The 19,309-nt window shown below is 43.6% G+C and overlaps 1 protein-coding gene across 1 annotated transcript in view; it reads left to right on the top strand.

Moving 5' to 3' along the window:
- The first annotated feature begins 7,334 nt into the window (after positions 1-7,334).
- Positions 7,335-19,309, top strand: part of capza1b (capping actin protein of muscle Z-line subunit alpha 1b) — a 63,395-nt gene continuing 51,420 nt past the window's right edge. Inside the window, exon 1 of the mRNA XM_072278729.1 lies at positions 7,335-7,435. Coding sequence (XP_072134830.1) covers positions 7,397-7,435 — 39 coding nt within the window. The 5' untranslated portion in view covers positions 7,335-7,396. The remainder of the gene's footprint in view (positions 7,436-19,309) is intronic.

Genomic DNA, 19,309 nt, shown 5'->3' with positions numbered 1-19,309 from the left:
ATATAATTTGCGGGCATCAGGGAGCCACTATTCATATGCGAGAGACTCCCACAACTTCCGGGAGAGGTGGGATGTCTGTGTTTGAGTTTTCCAATGTCATCCTTAAACACTGCTGTGGCATCTTCAAGTACCTTTCTTAATTCGCATTCAGTGGACCCTTTTGAAAGGAATATGGCATGCAAATTGTGGATGGTTTTCCAAACAAGTTGTAGTTATTTCAGCCACTCAAGACCCCACAATAATGGCTCTCCTGTTTTTAAAACGTACAAGATCAATGTGGCTTGTTGGTTGTTGTATTTCACTGGTATGAATGTCATTCCCAGAGGAGTTATCTTTTCCCTACTATAAGTTCTTAGTTGGATATCTGCAGGCTTCAGTTCAGTGTCTTTGAAATGCTATTCAAACTCATTTTGTGGAACAACTAAAACAGCTGAACCAGTGTCCAATTCCATTTTAATTAATTTGCCCGTTCACTTCTGCTGCAAGCCATATCGCTTGTCTCCTCACAAACAAGAGAAAATTTGCAGATACTGGAAATCCAAGCAACACACACAAAATGGTAGAGGAACTCAGCAAGCCAGACAGCATCTATGGAAAAGAGTACAGTCGACACTTTGGACTGAGACCCTTCAGCATCGACTGTGCTCTTTTCCATAGATGCTGCCTGGCCTGCTGAGTTCCTCCAGTATTTTATGTGTGTCGCTTGTCCCCTGTAACTTTTCACATTGTAAATCTTAAGGCTACCCAATCCTGTGTCACTCTTATCATTGTCAGATTTTTCATCAACAACAGCAAATCAGTGCTCTTTTTGAAACTGCAACTTGACTTTTTATCTTTTTCTCTTTCCTGTACAGTTCATTTATTTTCCCTGCCAACATGCTCTTTATATGTGTCCTACTTTGTGGCATTTTCTGCAAGTTTCACCTTTAAACGTGGCTTGGTCTGGTGTGTGTGAGCCCCTGCCACAACAGTAACACAATTTGATTAGCCAGTCCGGTTTCTGTTTAGATGTTGAAATTTTGTTCATCTTCACTTTCATTCCTGACTGCAACTCAATGGTATCTCTGTCTGCTGTTTCCATTGACATAGCTCTTTTAAATGTAAGTTCTATTTCAGTTAGGAGCTGTTTTTGAAAGCCTTCTTGTAAGATTGCACAAAGTAAATGATCTGGACAGCAGAACTGTATACATCAGGATACCCTTTATCAACTACATCCCGGCATTCAATACCATCATCCCCTTAAAACTAATCAATAAGCTCCAAGACCTTGGCATCAGCACCTCCTTATGCAATAGATGCTGGATTTACTCACTTGCAGATCCCTGTCAATTTGGATTGGCAACAACATCACCTCCATTGTCTCCATCAGCACAGGTGCACAATGTGTGCTTAGTCTCCTGCTCTACTCACTTTGCACTTACGACTGTGTGGTTAGGCACAGCTCCAATGCCATTTTCAAGTTTTCTGATGACATCACTGTCATGGGTCAACTCAAAGATGGTGATGAATCAACATAAAGGAGGGAAATTGAAAATCTCGTTGGGTGGTGCCACAACAACAATCTTTCACTCAATGGCAGCAAGACCAAGGAACTGATTATAGAGTTCAGGAGAAGGAAATCAGAGATCCATCAGCCAGTCTTCACCAGGCGACCAGAGATGGAGAGGGTCAGAAACTTTAAATTCAACAGTGTTATTATTCCAGAGGATCTGTCCTGGGCCCAGCACACAAGTGCATTTATGAAAGAAGCATGACAGCACCTCTACTTCCATAGGAGTTTGTGGAGATTCAGCATGACATCTAAAGCTTTGATAAACTTAGATAGATGTGTAGTGGAGAGTATAATGACTGGCTGCATCACAGCCAGGTATGGAAACATCAACGCCTTTGGATAGAAAATACTACAAAAGGTAAGTGACATGGCCCAGTCCATCAAGGGCAAAGCCCTCCCATTCATCTACATGAACCACTATCACAGGAAAGCCGCATCCATCGTCAGAGACCACCACCACCTAGGACATGCTCTCTCTTCACTGCTGCCATCAGGAAGAAGATACAAGAGCCTCAGGACTCACAGCACCAGGTTCTGGAACAGTTACTACCCCTCAACCATCAGGGTCTTGGACCAATGGGGATAACTTCACTTGCCCCATCATTGAAATGTTCCTACAACCAATAGACTCACTTTAAAGGTCTCTTCATCTCATGCTCTGGATATTTATTACTAAATAGTCTTACAGTGCTCAGACAATCTCTTCACTTCAGCCACATATGCTGAAATGGACTCCCCTTCCTTTTGATTCTGCTTATGAAACCTAAAGGGTTTTGCAATCAACAATAGCTTCGGCTCTAAATGTTCCTGCATTATATCATAATATTACCAAAGCTCATTTCAGCTGGTTTGGTTGAAGCAGTTGACGGTCTAAGCAAACTGTATGCCTTTAAACCCAACACATTCAACAAACTGGCACCCACTTCTCATTGGCTATTCCACTTCCTTTAAAACACTGTACAATTCTCTCAGTATATAAAATCCATCAGCAAAGCTCATTTCGGCTGGTTTAGTTGGATCCGTTAGATGTCTACGCAATACCGTATGCCTTTAAAACCAATGCATTCAGCAAAACTGGTACCTGCTTCTCATTGGCTGTTCCACTTGCTTGTAGAACACTGCTCAATTCTCTCAGTATACAAATTCCAGTTGTCTGTTGCACAATTGAATGCATCAATTTTTTGCTGTAGCCAGCCATTTCTGCTTTTTAAAAATTTATTATTATCAGCCAGTATTTAATGTTTATGAAACCATTTGTGAATTTGTTTTATTTCTGCTTTTTTTTAAAAACCTGACCGTCTTCCCTGCTGAAGAACTTGTGCTTTGCTGCTGTTTTTTTAATTCAAACACCCTGCTGTGCTTTTCATAAAGTCTAACATTTCGCTGTGCTTTAATCGGTAGGTAGTCCTCTTGGGCTCAATTAAAACTTTCCCATAGCCATTGTTATATTTTATAACTCCAAAATACAAGAACTAATTGAAAAGAAAACAAAGGAGCCAGGAATGCAACTTTTTTTTTACTTTAAGCAAGTTGCGCATGTATGACATAGCATCATGACAGAAGCCATTTATGTACTTTTACATAAAACCAGAAGTGCATTATGTAAACAACAAAGAATGCTTCATCAAACAATATATTTACAATATTACTGAAATATTAAATACAAAACATTCTCCACCTCTGACCCCCCCCCCTCCCCCAATGAGGACTGGCTGATGGATCTCTGGTTTCCTCCCGCTGAAGTCAATAATCAGCTCACTCCTATATACTGACTCGTCACCATCTTTGAGCATTGGAGACATGTCTAGCCCCACAGTCAGTCATAACAGTAAAGCAGGTAGAGCAGGGCGCTAAGCACGCAGCCTTGTGGTGCACCTATGCTGATGGAGATTGTGAAGGAGATGTTATTGCCAATCAAAAATGACTGGGGTCTGCAAGTGAAGAAATTGAGGATCCAATTGCACAAGGAGGTATTGAGCCCAAGGTCTTGAAGCTTGTTGATTAGTTTAGAGGGGATGACATTATTAAATACTGAGGAGTAGTTGATAAAGAGATTCCCGATGTAGGCATCTTTGCAGTCCAAAGGTTCCAGGGGTGAGTGGGGAGCCAATGAAATGGCATCTGCCATGGACTTGTTGCTCTGGTGAGAAAACTGGAGAGGATCCAAATTGTTTCTTAGGCAGGAGTTGATATGCTTCATCACCAAACTTTCACAACACTTCATCACAGTGGATGTAACTGCTACTGGACAAAAATCTAAGGAGGTTACCACATTCTTCTTAGGCATCAGTATAATTGAAAGTTTGCTTGAAGCAGGTGGGGACCTCAGACTGCCAAAGCATGATGTTAAAGATATTGGCGGACACTCTAGCCAGCGGATCAGCACTGGTCTTTAGTACTTGGCCAGGTTCCGCATCTCAGCCAGATGCTTTCTGTGGGTTCACCCTCCTGAAGGATGCTCTCACATTGGCATCAGAGACTGAAATCACTGGGTCATCAGGGGCTGTGGGAGCTTGTGAATGCTCTTTCAAGTTTTAATGATCAATGCAAACATAAAAGGCATTGAGCTCATCTGGGAGTTGAAGCCTTGTTGCCTGGTTTCACTTTGAAAGCAGTAATAGCATTCAGGCCCTGCTTCAGCTGCTGAACATCCTTCAGTGTTTCATGTTTGGTCGAGAATTGCCACTTTGCCCGTGTGATGGCTTTCTGGAGATCATACCTGGACCTTATTGTCATCAAGCCTGAATGCCACTGATCCGGCCCTTAGCACATTGTATGTCTCATCCATGGCTCTGGTTGGGGAAGATGCTGAATGGTTTTGTGGGGACACACTCCTCTATAACTGATTTTGTAAAATCCTTGAGGACCATGATGTATTCATTCAGATCCTCTGATGAGTACCTGAAAACGGCCCAGTTCACTGACTCTAAGCAATCCCATAGCCGCTTCTCTGCCTCCCACAACCACCTCTTTGTTGTCCTTACCTTTGGAACTTTGCTCTTTAGCCTCTGCCTGTATGCAGGTAGAAGGACAAATCATCTTTACTGAAGTCAAACACTATTTGCAAGAACTTTTCAGGAGGAGGGCTTGGTGAGACTCACAACGAACACTTTGTTTAGTCAAAGAAATAAGGTGCCTACACCTTATGAAATGAGGGTGTCAACACCCTCAATCCAATTGGTAGCCCATCCTTTGAGGGAAGAAAGTGGTCCCCTGCACAGGTGATGACAGTGCTGACAACTGCTGCCTAATCCATTCTGCCATCTCCATCAACCTGAATTTCTCAGCAGCCACAGGAATGGAAAGACTCTCACAAGAAAATCAATGTTGAAGGACCCTGCAAAGAAAACTTTACATCACAGCGTGATGCCTTCCAGCCAACACAGCCATGGAGTACCCACAATGCCCACATGGTATGGTTAGACCCTGTGACATTCTCTTGGCTTCTTTATCAATAATACCCAAAACTAGTTTCAGGTGACCCGGTGGAAAATTAATTGTAACTGCAAGGCATTCTTGAATTGGAAGCATCATCATGTGTCAAGGGAGAAAGATCGACACACTTCTGAAGGCCAAAGTCCACCAGAAAGCCTGCACCCTAAATACAATGGGTGAGTGGAAAAAGCACATTCTTCGGTTGTTAAATGATAAAAGATGCAAAACAGCAAAGACCTATTTCACTAAGAGCCAAAAACATAGGAGAGATAACGAAGGATAGAAGTCAGTCAGTCTCCACTGAAGGAAGCAATCAAGGGTATTGACCTGAAATGTTGACCATCCAGTTCCTCCACAGATACTGCCCAACCCACTATTATTTTTCCAGATTTTATGTGTTGCTCCATATATCCAGTATGTGCAGTCTCCTGAGTCCCATTTCAAAGATCTCCTCAAATAAAACTATCTCTTTAACGCTAGTATTCTCAACATATTCCATAGCATGTTATCTGCTGCAACTGCTCTCAGACATTTGATGCAATCTCAGTCTTCCACATGATGACGTGTGGATCATGATCTTAATCAAAAGGTTTATCTTGGAACCAGTCCGACGCAGGCAGGGGTCAAGCAAAGTTGTGGCATCGCACCAGCTCTTTTCTCAATCTTCCTCATATTAATACTGCGGTTTTCAACAAGCTCCCAGCTGGAGTGGAATTAATCCACAGGAACAAGAAGCTGTTCAAGTTTTGCCATGTCCACTCATGCTCACAACAGCATTGAGTGGCAATGTTCCACAGGTGCACATTTAAAAACCAAACTCCAAGTCATTAGTAACTCATTCACTGGTGCTTGAAAGTTGAGCTCCATAATAAAGTTCTGGAAGACTTCATACTAGTAACTTGTCCCTGACCATCAATATCTATGATGAGGACCTAGAAAATATGCTCTTTTTCCATAATCAGGAATCCAGACATATATCACCAAAATTCATCACTGTTTCCAATGCACTGACAGTGGCTTCATTTGAGTGTTCAAAGGCTCTATTCCAGCAGTATGCACATGGTCTACTGAATAATGAAGATCTCTCACCCCCCTGCATGTGAAGGAGACATGGACATCTTGTGGTGGACACTGCAAAGTAATTGGAGAAGAATCATTCAGGTTGTCTCTATGAAATCCTCCAAATCCATTATTAGCAGGATAAATAAACGATTAGCACAACGCTTTACAGTACCGGCAACCCAGATTCAATTCCTGCCACTGCTTGCAAGGATTTTGTATGTTCTCCCCATGACTGCGTGGGTTTCCTCCGGGTGCTCTGGTTTCCTCCTACAGTCCAAAAATATACTGGCTGGTAGGTTAATTGGTCATTGTGAATTGTCCTGTGATTAGGCTAGGATTAAACTGAGGGATTGCTGGGCAGCACAGCTTGAAGGGCCAGAAGGGCTTATTCTGCACTGTATCTCAATAAATAAACAAATAAATTAGTGATGTCTATGTCCTCTGCCAGTCGAACAGCCCAGCAGTGAGAAACCAATCTCCCTCTGATGGGCAAGCAACATCTTCTCATGCCTGAGATGAGACTCCCAAGACAAGTATTGTACCCATGCTCTGTCATGGAAAATGTCTGCAGAGTACAGGGAAAATACTGGAAAATATTAAAGGACATTGTTTTAGCTCCCTGAAAAAAAACTCACAGAATTTTGATTGTTGACTGCAGAAATTCTCACGAAGAAAATTTGTACAATGGGAGCACATAGCAAGCCCGGTTTATTGTTGGGTGCAGCAGTACAGTGAGGTACAGGTACAATGAAAAACTTGCAACAGCATCACAGGCTCACAGAGTCAGACAATGACACACTGAATGAATAATACAAGACAATGTTAAACAAAGATTGTACAAACAAGACATATGTGGAAAAACAAGGCAGCCCATGGTAGCGCAGGAGGTGGTCTGTAGTGCTCCTTTGTTGGAAGTAACAAGTCCCCAATGATTTTAATCTCTTTTCTAACTTGGTATATGCTTTTATTTCAGAATTTCAGCATCAACTGTATATATATATTTTAAATTTCCACTCAAACGAACTCAACTTCCAAACACCTTGCACCTATCAAACTCTTTGTTTCTTGTAAAAAGTGTTTATAATTTATGTTTTTTCTCGTGACTGCTGCTTACATGACGCTATGCCCCTCTGATGCTGCCGTAAGAAAGTTTTTCATTGCATCTGTATATATACGTACTTGCGCATATGCGAACGAACTCGATTTCGTTTCTCTGACCGACCGGACAGGAAAGACAAGTCATCCCTGAGCCTAGGGGGCGCCGAAGAGCGCAGGTATGAGAGAGAGCTGCAGTAGCGCGCTGCTCCCGGCATGCTGCGCGCTTGGTGGTGAAGGGCCGGATTGAAGATGGGCGATTATGAAGAGCAGGTGTCCGACAGGGAGAAGGTGAGAATGAACGGCGGGCTGCACCTTTGGAGCTGCCGGCATTGCTGACACCGAATGGTGCTGGTGCCGACAGGCGTGGAGCGCGGGGAAGGAGGGCCCGTGGCCCGCTGTAGGCTGCTCGAGCTTCAGTAATCCTCCTGCTGTCCCGGCCGGCCGGCCCAGCCTGGGAGGGTGGTCCCCGGTCCGTCACAGCCCGAGCTTTGCCCTGGTGTTCCCGAGTTCTCCAGGGCCTCCGCCTTAAACTTCGAACCCTTCGCCAACTTCCTGTCCCGTTGTAAGCAGAACTTCCCTGGTACTCCCCCTCGAGCGGTGGTCAAGGCAGGCTCGTGGCTCACACGCAGCTCGTCCCTCGCCCCTCTGCCCAGGGACGGTGCCCCCCGGTCCCTCGCCCCTCTGCCCAGGGACGGTGCCCCCCGGTCCCTCGCCCCTCTGCCCAGGGACGGTGCCCCCCGGTCCCTCGCCCCTCTGCCCAGGGACGGTGCCCCCCGGTCCCTCGCCCCTCTGCCCAGGGACGGTGCCCCCCGGTCCCTCGCCCCTCTGCCCAGGGACGGTGCCCCCCGGTCCCTCGCCCCTCTGCCCAGGGACGGTGCCCCCCGGTCCCTCGCCCCTCTGCCCAGGGACGGTGCCCCCCGGTCCCTCGCCCCTCTGCCCAGGGACGGTGCCCCCCGGTCCCTCGCCCCTCTGCCCAGGGACGGTGCCCCCCGGTCCCTCGCCCCTCTGCCCAGGGACGGTGCCCCCCGGTCCCTCGCCCCTCTGCCCAGGGACGGTGCCCCCCGGTCCCTCGCCCCTCTGCCCAGGGACGGTGCCCCCCCCCGGTCCCTCGCCCCTCTGCCCAGGGACGGTGCCCCCCCCCCGGTCCCTCGCCCCTCTGCCCAGGGACGGTGCCCCCCCCGGTCCCTCGCCCCTCTGCCCAGGGACGGTGCCCCCCCCCGGTCCCTCGCCCCTCTGCCCAGGGACGGTGCCCCCCCCCGGTCCCTCGCCCCTCTGCCCAGGGACGGTGCCCCCCCCCGGTCCCTCGCCCCTCTGCCCAGGGACGGTGCCCCCCCCGGTCCCTCGCCCCTCTGCCCAGGGACGGTGCCCCCCCCGGTCCCTCGCCCCTCTGCCCAGGGACGGTGCCCCCCGGTCCCTCGCCCCTCTGCCCAGGGACGGTGCCCACCGGTCCCTCGCCCTTCTGGCCAGGGACAGTGCAGTTTCATTGGTCACACTCATTCATGCTCAGTTCAGGGACAGTATACACTTGTTCTTCATCCTTTGGCCTGGTTCTGTGCAGTTTTGTTAGTCACACACCCATACGGTGACAGTGCACACTTGTTCCTCTCACTCAGTTGGATATTTGTTTGCACTTGGACCAGGGACTTGTTCTTCCCCTTCTGCCCAGCTCACCCCTGTTTCTTGCCTTCTAGGCAGGGATAGTGTGGTTTTAATGGTCACACCCAGCCTGGGGACATTGCACAACCATTGTCCCCAAAGGTGCATTCTCAATGTTCATATTGAGTTTGAGGGCAGTACACAGCCTCGAGGCCTAGTGTGAGCACACTCATTATTCTCATTCATTTGATATTGTAAGCACTTAGCCTGACAACAAACACTTGTTCTTTGGCCACACACTTATTGCTCCCATACAACCTGGGCATAGTGTACAGAGATAATACACACTTTGCTTGTATTTGGACTAGGGATAGTGAATTCATTACTTGCATCCCAGGGACAGTGCAAGCTCAGTGCTCACTCACTGCTCACATTCAACCTGCACACTCTGCTCACTCTCAGCCTCAGCCCAGGAACAGTGGGGACACATTGCTCACGCCTAACTAGCTCGCAGTACAAACTTGCTTCTTGCACTCAGGCTGGATACAGTGAACATGTGTTGCTCACGCATTTCACACTCATTGTTCACCCTGTACTCAGTGACAGTGCATGCTTGTTCCCCCTTAATTTAGGGCACTGCACACTCATTGCTCATGCTTGGTGTGGGGATAGTGCACACTTGTTGCTCATGCTCAGCCTGTTAATAGTGCACACTTGTTGCTCATGCTCGGTCTGTTAATAGTGCACACTTGTTCATGCTTGGTCTGTTAATAGTGCATGCACATTTCTCGTCCACAGCTCAGGGCAGTTCACACTGACTGCTTGTAATCAGCCCAAAGACAGTGCAAACTCATTGCATTGCAAGACAGTGCACACACTCAGCTTGCATTCACAATGGGGTTGTTGGACGTTTGGCCTGGGGAATTCTGCACTTGTTTCTTAACCCAAGACAGCTTACACTTGTTTCTCATGTTAAGGCCAGAGATACTGCACATGTTGCTCTTAAAGTTAGGGGATGGTGCACACTTGTTGCTGTAATGCCACAAGTTGTTCACAAATAGCCAGGGGCCACACAGTTCTTGCAGTCTACCTGAGGACAATGTATTCACATTGATGGCACCATGTATGGTTGCTTCTTAAACAACCCAGAATGGGTGCATGCTCATTGCTTGCGTGCGTCCAGGGGACAGTGCTCACTCTCTACTCAGATTTAGCCAAGGGTAAGAGCATTGTGTGTACTCAGCAGACATCAAGGCACATACTGTAGGTTCTTTAATTTGGAAGACTTTGTGCACTGACAGGCTTCATTGCTCACATCTCAGTACTGGTGCAAGGTTGTCCCTGGGTAGAAGCCCTGTTTCCCTTCTGCCAAGGGTTTATATCTGCTCTCCCCCTAGAAGAAAACACTACAGCATTTGTGGGTTTTTATATCAGACACATGGTAGTGCAGTCAGTTCCTCTGATAAGTTTCTGCCGCTCCCTAATAGCTAATTGGATTAGGATAGTGTTTGGGATAGTTGGTGAGAACCAGGAACTGGTTACTGGGGCCACATGTACCCTATTCTTTCTCTGCTATATCCACTCCTTTTGCTGTATTAATCTGCTTTTAAACTGAACTAGAAGATTAACATGACTTCTTTATACTTCTGTTACATTTGACTTTACTTGAAACTGTATTGTATCCTCTGCGGATATAAACTTGATTTATCCTTGTCTTGAATGATTCAAAATTTGTGAGACTCTGAATGTTTGGTTGGAGATTGGGGGAAACTGACCAGAGCAAGGCCATTGAGCTTCTATGTGACATTCAGTACTATCACAGAGCTGTGAAAATGTATGTATGTGGTTTCAGACATCCAGAGGGCACAAAATTCTCTCTCCCTACTTGCTCAATCCTGGGCCAGCATACTGTATTGAGATGTTCGTGACAACAATTGATAATTGGTAACGTGCATGCTTTATGTTGCATGATATGGATATAAGTATGGAGTATTGAAAAGTTATGCATAATGTGAAAGATGGTATTTTTATTGTAACATTGCTGTCAATTCTTTTCCCTCATTACTATCTAACTTCATATGTTATAGTAGGCTCGCCTCAATCTAGTGACTTCTGTTTGAGAAAGCAACTGGAACTGTCTGCTCATCGCCTTGCAGGGTGGTGACAAATTTCGTCTTTTGGATTTTTTCAGAGTTCCAGTGTAACACTTTACTTCCTTGTATTGTAAAATGGAATCAGGACACTGAAAGCTACCAAGTAATGTTGTCCAGGGAGTGGTGATACAGATACGATTACTTCTGCTTTTGTCAGTGAGCAGCAGAGCTTTGAAAGTAATCCAGTCCTTTCAGAACAAATTTTTAAAACTTAGAAACATAGCTCATGCTCCTTTTGTGGGTTCCCTGTCCATTCGTTTTAGTAAACTGTTCTTCAACAGTGTAGTTTTGAGTAGACTTTTAAATAAAATAATTGTGGTTTAAAAAAAACTGTGTTATAGCACCATAGTTTTACATCATCCCGTAGTGGTGCCTCAATGAGCTGTCGTGAGCGGAAAATGGAGCCTTTTACTGTGACTTAGAAAGTTATTGTTAAGAGGATGTGGCTTCATTTGATTGATAGCTTTGTGCATTTCAGGTCTTTTTACGTCTCAAAACTTATTACGGTTAGAAATCAATTTTCCTGTACTTTCCTGACTGGCCTCTAATTTTGACTTTTTATTTACATGGACTGTTCTGTGTCACACGAAGTCATATTTACTGACTACTTGTGTTTTTGTTGTACAATTTTGGCTCTCGTACCTTTGTTTTATAAATTTATCAGTCTTCGTTTAAACTTGTTTCATGGCCTTGCAGTTCCCTGTCGTTGTATCCTCCTCCTCCTCCACATTCCTTTGATCCCTATGCATTTCGAGTTCTCATCTCTTGTTCGTTTTCCTTGAGCTCCTCTGCCCTTGGTAGCCTTATCTTCAAAAGACTGGAACTAAAGCAACTCCCTTATGTTTGCTTCTTTTTCTCTCTCCCCCTACTAGATGTTTTGTTAAACCTGTCTCTCACTGATTCCTTGTTGCTTTCCCCAGAAGTTCCCTTCAAGACATATCAAATTTGCTTAATTGTTTTTGGTGAAGGGCCTTGGGATATTTTGCTGTCAAAAGCACTTTATAAATACCTGGATTAAAGTGCCCCTTGCCAGCCAGGACTTTCTGCTACATAATTAAAGTAGAAAAAAAGTTTTGATGCATTTAGTTACAATTTGATGGGAGATGGATTCCAAAAATACACTGGTTGCCAGTTGTGTAATCATTATTATTGTATAGCTCTTGTTTTTCTCTGTTACTCCTCTGCCTGCCTATTTCACTGTCTTGGCACTTCGTTCGTTGTCCTTTCTGTCATGTACTATTTATTGTATCCATTCCTACTGCCATATACCCAATAATGGGATGGAAGATGGGAGCGGAAGTTGGCAAGTCAGCCTGTCAAGTTTGCTGTGCCATTTCATCATGGCTGATCCATTTCCCTCTCACCCTCATTCTCCCCATAATCATTCACACCCTGGCTAAACAAGAAACTATCAGCCTTCACCTTAAATGCACCCAGTGACTTGGCTTCCACAGCCACCTGTGGCAGCGAATTCCACCAATTCACCACCCTCTGGCCAAAGAAGTTCCTCCTCATCTCTGTTCTAAATGGATGTCCCTCTATTCTGAGGCTGTGCCCTCTGGCCCGAGACTCAACCACCAAAGGAAACATCCTTTTCACATGCACTTTGTTCGAGGCCTTTCAACATTCAATAGGTTTAAGTGAGATAACTCCCCCCCCCCCCCCCACCGCCCCCAATTCTTCTAAATTCAAGCAAGTACAAGCCTAGAGCATTCAATTGCTGCTCATATGATAACCCTTTCACCCTTTCATTCCCGGAATAATTCTCGTGAACCTTCTCTGAGCCCTCTCCAATGTCAGCACATCATTTCTTCAATAAGGAAGCCTCAGAAAGGTGGTGTCCATCATGAAGGACTCCATCACCCAGGACCATGTCCTCTTCTTATTGTTGCCATCAGGAAGGAGGTACAGAAGCTTGAAGGCACACACTCAGTGATTCAGAAACAGCTTCTTCCTCTCTGCCATCTAAATGGACATTGAACCCAGGAACACTACCCCACTCCTTTTTTAAGCAACACACACAAAATGCTGTTGGAATGCAGCAGGCCAGGCAGAATCTATAGGAAGAAACACAGTTGACGTTTCAGGCCGAGACCCTTCGTCAGGACTAACTGAAAGAAGAGTTAGTAAGAGATTTGAAAGGGGGAGGTGGAGGGGGAAATCCGAAATGATAGGAGAAGACAGGAGGGGGAGGGATAGAGCTAAGAGCTGGAAAGTTGATTGGCAAAAGGGATACAAGGCTGGAGAAGGGAGATGATCATGGGACAGGAGGCCTAGGGAGAAAGAAAGGAGGAGGGGAGTGCCAGAGAAAGATGGAGAGAAGGCAAGGAGTTATTGTGAGAGGGACAGAGAGAGAAAAAAAGGAAAAAATAAAAAATAATAGAGTGAGAACGGGTGGAGGGGCATTAACGGAAGTTAGAGAAGTCAATGTTCATGCCATCAGGTTGGAGGCTACCCAGACGGAATATAAGATGTTGTTCCTCCAACCTGAGTGTGGCTTCATCTTGACAGTAGAGGAGGCCATGGATAGACATATCAGAATGGGAATGGGACGTGGAATTAAAATGTGTGGTCACTGGGAGATGCTAATGCCCCTCCTCCTGTTCTCATCCCATCACTTATTTATTATTTTTTATTTTTTCCTTTCTCTGTCCCTCACAAGAACTCCTTGCCTGCTCTCCACCTTCCACTGGTGCTCCCCTCCCCCTTTCTTTCTCCCAAGGCCTCCTGTCCCATGATCCTCTCCCTTCTCCAGCCTTGTATCCCTTTTGCCAATCAACTTTCCAGCTCTTATCTCTATCCCTTCCCTTCCTGTCTTCTCCTATCATTTCGGATCTCCCCCTTCCCCTCCCACTTTCAAATCTCTTGCTATCTCTTCTTTCAGTTCGTCCTGATGAAGGGTCTTGGCGTGAAATGTCGACTGTGCTTCCTGTGGATGCTGCCTGGCCTGCTGGTTCCACCAGCATTTTGTGTGTGTTGCTTGAATTTCCAGCATCTGCAGATTTCCTCGTGTTTGCACCACTACTTTTTTATTTCTGTTTTTGTACTGATTTAACTTTTTATTATACATATTCAGTTTTTAAATATATTTGTAATGTATTACATTGTACTGCTATTACAAAGTTAGCAAATTTCATGACATGCCTTTGATGTGATTCTGATAAGGGCCCCAAAGGTGCTCACAATATTCCAAGTGGGGCCTCACTAGAGCTTTATACAGCCTCAGCATTACATCCTTGCTTTTATATATTCATGCAGAGTAATTTAACAAACAGTTTTGTTTCCCGATGACTTCAGTAGCTCTTTCTAATTATTAGGTTCTAATAATTTCCAAATATATTGTACATTTCATTCCCAAAATTCTCCATCTCTCTGTTCATGTTTAAAATGTTCCTACAATTCATTATAGACTCAAATTTCACTCTCACCTTCCCTCTTTACCTTCCCCCCCAGCCCTGCTAACATTTCTTCTTTAGCACAGGGTAAATCTTTGCGCAAGTGTCTGAGAAAGTTTCCATATGTTAATATGCTATACAAACTGTAATGGAAAACTTAGCAAGTCAAGCAGCATCTATAGATGGAAATAAACCTATCATCTGCCAGCTTGTACTCCTCAGCCCTCCCTCCCCACCTTACCCTGGCTTCCACCCCCTTTTTTTGACTGTGATGAAAGGTCTAGGCCTGAAATGTTTAACCCTCTGTAGATGCCGCTTGACTTGCTGAGTTCCTCCAGCATTTTGGGTATGTTGCTCAAGATTTCCTGCATGTGCAGAATTTCTTGTGTCTCTAAACTGCAATGGAATAGAATCTTGAAAAAAGATTAATATTGTTCAAGCTTCTATTATCTGACGAATTACTGTTCATCATGTTCAAAAAAAAAAGCCATAACATTGATGATAATATAAGGGGCAGCTATTTCAACCATAACTTTTATAACTATGGCCATCTGTTCCTAAGGTGTTAAAGTTGCTACATAGGATTCCAGATGCACTAGATTTTGTTACTCAAATGGCAGTCATTAATGCACATCTACATGAAATGCTGTCATAGGAAAGCAGAGATCCCCACCACCCAGGTCATGCTCTTTTCCTGTTGCTGCCATCAGGTAGAAGGTAACAAGAGCCTCAGGACTTGCACCACTAAGTTCAAGAACAGTCACTACCCCTCTACCATCAGGCACTTGAATAAAGTACACTTTACCAATGATCTCACTTTGAGGACTCTATCTCATTATCTCATGTTTTCATTATTTATTGCTATTTATTTACATTTGCACAGTTTGTTTTCTTCTGCACTGTGGTTGATCTTTCATTGATCCTGATATTGTTACTATTCTGTAGGTTTGTTGAGTATGCCCACAAGAAGGTGAATCTCAGTGACATATATGTCCTTTGATAATAAAATTTACTATAAGTTTTGATAGCAAGAGTCAGCTGGCTATTTAGTAGTAAGGATATTTCAAACTAGCTGTGTTCCCGTATGTAATAGTACTTACCATGACCAACCAGAGTTTGGACGTGCTCCATGTTATTTGGCTGCTTACTAAACCATGGTTTGATGAATAGTTGGATTTTGTTTCTGAATGGGGTAGCTGTGTGTTTATGCTCCACTGAAGAGCTCAGAGTCTAGGTGAGCTTTTTCAAAACAGTACTAAGGTGGTTCTGTTACATGGTTGGTGGCATCTAGTGGAACGTTGAATTGATAAAAGGGCACATTAAATTTATTTCAATTTATGAATTAATGCTCGTCTATGTTTGATCTTCATTAAGATGCTGTGTTTTGAAAGACGATACCTTTTTATGGCATGGGGTTGTTTGGAGGAGTGACTGCCAGTTATAATGTGAGAATCCTGCTAATTCATAATGGTTTTTGTAATCGGTTGATGAATCAGTAAAGCTATTAGCATTAAAAGGTTGTACTCTCTTTATACATTTCAGATCAGATTAATTCAATTATTGAAAAAGCTAAGAATTGGTATCCATATTTGCAGGTCAAGCATCATCTGTGGTGAGGAATAAACACAACATGTCAGGTTGAGACCCTTCATCAGGTCTTACCTTGCCTGCTGAGTTCCTCCAGCATTTGACATGCGTTGCTCTGGATTTCCAGCATCTGTAGAGTCTCTTGGCTTTGTGTTTACAGACTGCAATGTAATGAGGGAAATATGGCAGGCCTTGTCGTTTTGATAAGGGGGGACCTACACCACCAGGTTCTGGAGCAGTTATTACTCTTCAACCGTCACGATCTTGAACCGAGAAGATAACTTCACTCCGCCTCAGACACAGAAATAGGAAAATTTTAAATTAATCCTTTTGACTATAATTGTTGGGAGATATTAGGTAATTATAATGAATATACATCTCCCCTGTTTGGATAAAAGTTTCCACGTGTTTTTTTTGTAGGAAATAAGCTCAGGCATTTACATTCACCTTTTTCTGGAAATTTGAGTCCCTTTTCAGAGATTTGCTTATCACAGGACAATTATATGTGTAGAAAGAAAAGTTATAGATGATTATAAACACAAGAATTTCTGCAGATGCTGAAGATCCAAAGCAGCACACAAAACGCTGGAGGAACTGGCATCTTCTCCCCTCCTTCTCAGTTCTAGAGAAGGGTCTCAGCCTGAAACATGAACTGTTTACTCGTTTCCATAGGTGCTGCCTGACCTGCTGAATTCTTCCAGAATTCTGAGTGTGTTGCTCTGGAGGTGTAGATTGTTTACATTGTATTTGCAGATTTCATTAATGAAATACTTTGGCTAAAAACATTTAACCTTAAAATTCTGTACAACATTTAGAAAGTTCATCATATTCTGGCATGCTCAATGACCACTTAAATTAAAATAATTTTTAAATATTTCCAACTATTTCATATGTAAATAGCATTGCTATCAGAGCATGGAAAATTAAGAGAAAATTTAATAATAGTACTGAAAATGTAAAGGGGTTTGACAGAATAAGGGGAAGCTGTTTTGATAAGAACTTGTAGTGTTAATGGGGAACTAGCAGAAAATGAATATGACATTTTTCTTTTTTAAAAACAAAACTGGAACAAAAGAGAAAATGGCCATTTTCTGAGTTTCATTGTTCTATGACTTTGGTATAATGGCTGCTAGATTTTTTTCCACTGTCAGTTGCTTGTGAAGTTTCAGTCAAGTAATGCAATAAGTCAGTTGCATGAATGAATAAGGAAGTTGAGTTCTGCTGTGTGCTGCATTTGTTACCTGAAATGGTCATATTCAAATGCTTCAGCAGAGATGGCAGGAAGTTCACTAGTGTCAAATCATTTTAGATGGTGAAATGTGTTTGAGTGAGCAGAACTTGTATAACATCTGTTTATGTAACCACTTAACAAAACCCATATGGCTGGAATTTTTAAATCATTTTGTTTTTTTTTCATTTTACTCAAATTTGCATGTTTTCCCATGGATCCATACCTCTGTATCTCTGTTCTTACTGCTTAGAGCTTTGTAGTATAAGGCCTATAATTATTTTTTTCTTGATTCAATTAATATTTGTTGGACTTAATCCTATAGCAACTTAAATTTATAGAATTAAGAGGTCATTTTACATACTTGAAAAGGTGCTAAGATTGAGACTTTCTCCATTGAGTGAGTCCAGAAAAAATCTATCACTTCAAACCAAACAATGAGGTCTAAAATATCCTAACCCTAACCCATGAAGTGACGTGCCTTTCATTATCTTACTCCATTGAAAAACACAGGTTGGGGCGTGATCAATTCTTGCTGGGTCACCTAGGTGATGGTGTCTTCTGTTTAAAGACCTGAAACACCCAAGACCCAAGGTTACAACACTGTGTCTCAGTGCATGCCAGCTTAATAAAGCCAGGTGGTGTTGAACGAGGTTAGTGAGAGGCGTGGGCCAGATCAAAGTGGCAGGGTCAAATGACATTGAATCTTCTGCAAAGTGATCAAGAAACACAAGGGATAATTTTCCCACTGCTCACATAATTACACTCTAACCCTAAAACTAATCCTGGTCCACACCCCCTGCCCCCCCCCCCACCAACCCTCACACCTTCTGTGTAGATGGGTAAGATTCTTTTAAAGGGTTTTTAGGCTGGTGAGTTATGCAATTTTTCAATACCCTGACTATTGGGGTGTTTTGAAAAAGCCTGTGTTGATAGAGGGTAATTGAAATCATTAACTCCCTTCAAATTGAATGGGTGGGCAGATGGAAAATTCAATAAAAACAACTAAGGTCAATTGTGTGGGCACAAATATTGTTACCACTTAACCATCACAAACCTAGATGCTTTCAGACCTTGCTGCACTTTGCAGTACAGTTCCAACAATCATCAAGTACTGTCTGTGCAAAACTCTTAGATGAGTGGAAACCGGCAATGCTGATTGTATGTTGTGTTGTGCACATTGGGTACAGATTGCTTAAAATGCCACCAGTCTGTACCATTTATGTTCAGCAACAAGAGTGTAATCTGTGAAATACATCGATGTCACATCTTATTGAAACCTGCAACAATCAACAAGTTATCACTAATTTTCAAAAGCAGGAGCATGTCTATTGACTGTGGATCAAAGATCCCAAACCTGCTTGAGAGGTTAAACAGTTAGGGTCTGTACTGTTTGGGGTTTTCAAGAGAGAGGTGATCTCATTGAGATGTACAGAATCCTGAGGGGCATGATTGATCAGACGTAGAGTGGTTTTCACTACTGGGAAAGTCTGAATTGAGGAGACATGTTTACAAGGTAAGGTACTGGTCATTTCAACCAGAGGTTTGCAGAGGGTTGTGAATGTTCGGAATTTTCTACCCTGGAGGGGCGTGGAGGCTAGATCAATGGAAGTACAGTATTTAAAGTGGTGTTAGATAATTTTTGAAAAATCAGGGAATTAAAGGTTAAGGCAAACTGGCCGAAGATTTGAAGCCTGGGGTGGGTTAACCACGATCATGTTGAATAACGGCGACATCTTAAAGGCCAAGTGACCTACTTCTGTTCCTAAATTGTTTGTTCTTGTGTAATGTTGAGAATGTTTAAATGAGCTTTTGTGATTATCAAGAAAATTTGTGACTTTGATTTAGTTTCACAGCCTTGGAAAATGTAAAAACCCATACAGGGATTTGCAGAAAATGCAGCCATAGATTTTGGAATTAATACTGTCTCTGAGTGCTTTGAGAAGGAAAGGAAAATTTACTGTGGATTGATTATTCACAACTTCGGTGTAGGCGGGTACGATTTTTTTAAAGGGGCTATTTAGGGTCGTGAGTCATGCAATTTTTCATGTAAATTGGAAGTGTACAGCATGCCACCTATAAAAAGTACTCAACGCTACTTGAACAAAAAAACGTATTTTGACTGAAATTTGTGTCACTGTACTTATAAAGAGATTCCTAGACGTCCCAATTAGTGTCACCCTCTCACTGACCTACTGACTGG

Source organism: Mobula birostris, chromosome 14 (assembly GCF_030028105.1).
Source record: "Mobula birostris isolate sMobBir1 chromosome 14, sMobBir1.hap1, whole genome shotgun sequence".
Lineage (NCBI taxonomy): Eukaryota > Metazoa > Chordata > Chondrichthyes > Myliobatiformes > Myliobatidae > Mobula > Mobula birostris.
Note: the sequence above shows the minus strand (reverse complement) of the source record. Positions and strands in the feature narration are given on the sequence as shown.